Source organism: Temnothorax nylanderi, unplaced genomic scaffold, assembly GCF_030848795.1.
Source record: "Temnothorax nylanderi isolate EJ_2023f unplaced genomic scaffold, tnyl_v1.0 TNYL_tig0865_pilon, whole genome shotgun sequence".
Taxonomy (NCBI): Eukaryota; Metazoa; Arthropoda; class Insecta; order Hymenoptera; family Formicidae; genus Temnothorax; species Temnothorax nylanderi.
The window spans coordinates 3727-6939 of record NW_027249927.1 but is presented as its reverse complement, the minus strand read 5'-3'; the positions used below and the strand labels follow the sequence as shown (position 1 = coordinate 6939).

At 34.3% G+C, this 3213-nt stretch overlaps 1 protein-coding gene across 1 annotated transcript; it reads right to left on the bottom strand.

The window, feature by feature from the left end:
- Window positions 1–1948: 1948 nt before the first annotated feature.
- Window positions 1949–3012, bottom strand: LOC139785696 (uncharacterized). Its single transcript, XM_071724855.1, is given in 5 exon segments — window positions 1949–2085; window positions 2184–2346; window positions 2425–2639; window positions 2722–2821; window positions 2860–3012. Coding segments are annotated over 5 exon segments (729 nt in total). The 3' UTR covers window positions 1949–1987.
- Between the last annotated feature and the right edge of the window lie 201 nt (window positions 3013–3213).

Here is a 3213-nt window from a genome sequence, read left to right as displayed (position 1 = left end):
ACGGGAGACTTCTACAGGCAACAATTGATCCGTTTAAAGCGAGCTATAGCCGAAAAACGTCCAGAATATGTGACCAGACACGAATCCATAATCTTTCACCATGACAACGCTCGGCCTCATGTTGCTGTTCCGGTTAAAAACTATTTGGAAAATATCGGATGGGAAGTTCTGGCTCACCCGCCTTATAGCCCAGACCTTGCCCCTTCCGACTACCATTTGTTTCGATCGATGCAGAACGCTTTGACTGGAATACGCTTCACTTCAGAACAGGGTATCAAAAATTGGCTCGATTCATTCTTGGCTTCAAAATACGGATATCAAAAATACTATTAGTCGTATGCAAATCGGTCAAAAACCAAAATAATGAAAATTTAATAACCTTTCTATTTGATTTCCGACTTATATTGCGAGGAAATATTTATTCTCATAATTTCCGAAAGTCAAAATTTCATTTAAACCGTAATATTTCCAGAAATATTAGTCGCGCGGTATAACATAAATAATGGATTTTGTAGGTAATTTAATTCTCTTTCACTTTCAATGTATGCATTTTTTACTTTTGGACAGCCAGAACTGAGATATTTTGAAAAAACGCTCGAAGAAACAGCTCTTTCCTCATTTGCCCGATGCTTCAAAAAAATCTATCTCGGGAACTAATGGTCGTACGAAGTTCTACAAAAAACCAAATTGCGAGGAATTTTATCAGCTACATTTTCGCTCTGAATGTTCTTTCCCGTGAAACTAATAATTTCCGAGTTATTCGCAAAAAACCCATTTTTGTACTCTTTTTTTCAAGATGGCGCAGCCGGCTCACGCTCTATGTATGGGTACTTTTAGTATGTATAAAAGAACACTAAAATGAACCTGTATACCAATTTCCAGCTTGCCGGCAATTTTTTCATCCAAAAATCTTAATTTGACTGGGCTAAAGTTAATATGTTACAATCAATTAGATCTCGAGGGATTTTTTTTTTTTCAATATAGTCGTGTAAGTCGAATTAATTAAGTTTTATTCAATTTTCTGGAATTTCTCATCAAATCTATCTATGTCCAATTTTTAGATTTTTTATTTTAATCATTTTTGAATGGACTTCTCTGGAACTTTTAATTTCAGAGTTTTCTTTTGAGAAATTTAATGTCTAAGTTTTTTATTGATTTTATTCTCTGTGTAATGTAATGACACTTATAACAAATTATAGGTAGAAAAGTATTTTTTTATTTACAATGTGTATAGAAACATAGAACAATCTGTAAAACATACAGTCTAGTATTTCAATATTGCGACGTTCCTCTTTCGTTTCGTATTTACAATAAACGAGTCTTAGGAAGCATATAGCGACACTACTACAAAAGTCGAATGTACTACATTTAAGGTGTCAAAAACTGACAAGTGAAAAAAGCAATAAAATATTGTATACGATTCAAATTCGAATGTATACTTATGCACTATAGAATCTATAAATATATCACAGCTTATTCCTAATCAAACTCCATACATTTGAACTAAGAGCAATACCCGACATAATGCTAGTCGGAGCAGGAATAGTTAGCACGTATTGTTCAATATTAATGTATCCATGACTTGAGCCTTTTGCAACAAATTCTAATGGAACTAAACAGCCATTATCATGTACCGTATACCATTGGCACATTACCCCCACAGGTTTCGTGTTTCCTTGGACATTTGCAAAAATATTAGAATATTCAATTGCTCTCCAGGTTTTTGCCTCTACCCCACCAGCACACGCACGCCGGTAAAACGTTTAGGTAACGTTCGAACCTGATCCGTTCGGAAACAGTTTGGAAGTGCCACCACAAAAACGTTCGTCTGACGTTTGCATGGAACGTTTGTTCCTAACGTTCAGAGAACGTGCTAAGAAACGTTCAGAGAACGTGCGAATAAACGTTCACGAAACATTAGAAAGAAAAAGAAAAGCTAGTATTTCAAAGAAAAGCTATTTATTTCACAAAATTTATTTCACAAAATTTATTTTTTTCTAAAACATCTTTCTTTTAACCACTCCTTTATCCCATCTTCTGCTTTTCCTGTGTCTAGCTTGTCTCCTCTCAATTTTTTAACTGCCGCTGAAATAACACAAAATAAAAGAAGTGTCAAAATCCCAACAAAAAATATCAGTGAAAAAAATAATGTAAAAGAACATAAATTTTACAATTTCACTTACTGATCACTGTTTCTTTTAAATTCCAGCTCCCAAATGGCTGCTTTCCTTTTCCGCCTTTCCAATTAAAAAACGTTCCTGTGTGATTTGTCATAAGAAGAGCCATAACTTTCTTTGAGCAATCCTTCTCACATTTTCCAGAGCTTGCAAACATTAATTTTTTTACCTGAGATTTAAAGAAATAATGTGAGAAGTTTCAAGTAACAAAACATATAATGAATAAGTTAGGTATCTTTCAACTTACAATATAATCCTTTATGGAAGGGTTGTTATTTGTGAGATCTTCAGCAGTTTTAGCATCCTCTAACGTTGGGAAGGGCAGACTTTGGAAGCCCTTTGGATGGTGGAGCACTTCTGTCCTATTCAATAGAAGCTGACGTATTTCTTCAACAGTCGTTTCGAGCTTTATGTACGCCTTTTCGAGTCTACTGATTTTTTCATACTGCAGCCTCATGACCTCTGCAAAGTGACAAAATAAATTAAAAATGGTGTTTAATACTTAAAAGAATTACATATTTAAAAATAAGAAAATATTATTTACGAATAGGTGAAAATTTATCAATCTGCTCGAGAGGTTTGCTAACAGTCGTTTTGTCAGTTGTTTCATTTATTGTCTCGATCTTTTTTGTGGCTAATTGAGTCTACAATTAAAAATAAATCGATGAGTTTACAGAAGAACATTCATTTGTAAAATACCAAACAGTTATTAACAAAACAATATCTCACCATCATTGGAATGTGGTTCATAATCTGGGTCCTTAGCGTAATCCTCGCAAGAAATGTCAGAGGCAAGGTCATGTCCTCGTGGGGAGCTTGTTGCTCGAGGGTCCATCTCCACAAAATTATCAGTGTCAGTGTTATTTCCTGGAAACAAAGCATAGGATCAAAAGAAATGTATCCAAAATTATCATGACATTTTGTGGTTTTAGCATTGTTGCTAAAGACTGATATATGCAACTGGGAAAATGCAATCATTAACTTACCATCATTTTCATTTGTTGGAAGAGCACTTGAAATAGAGTTTGAGGGACTT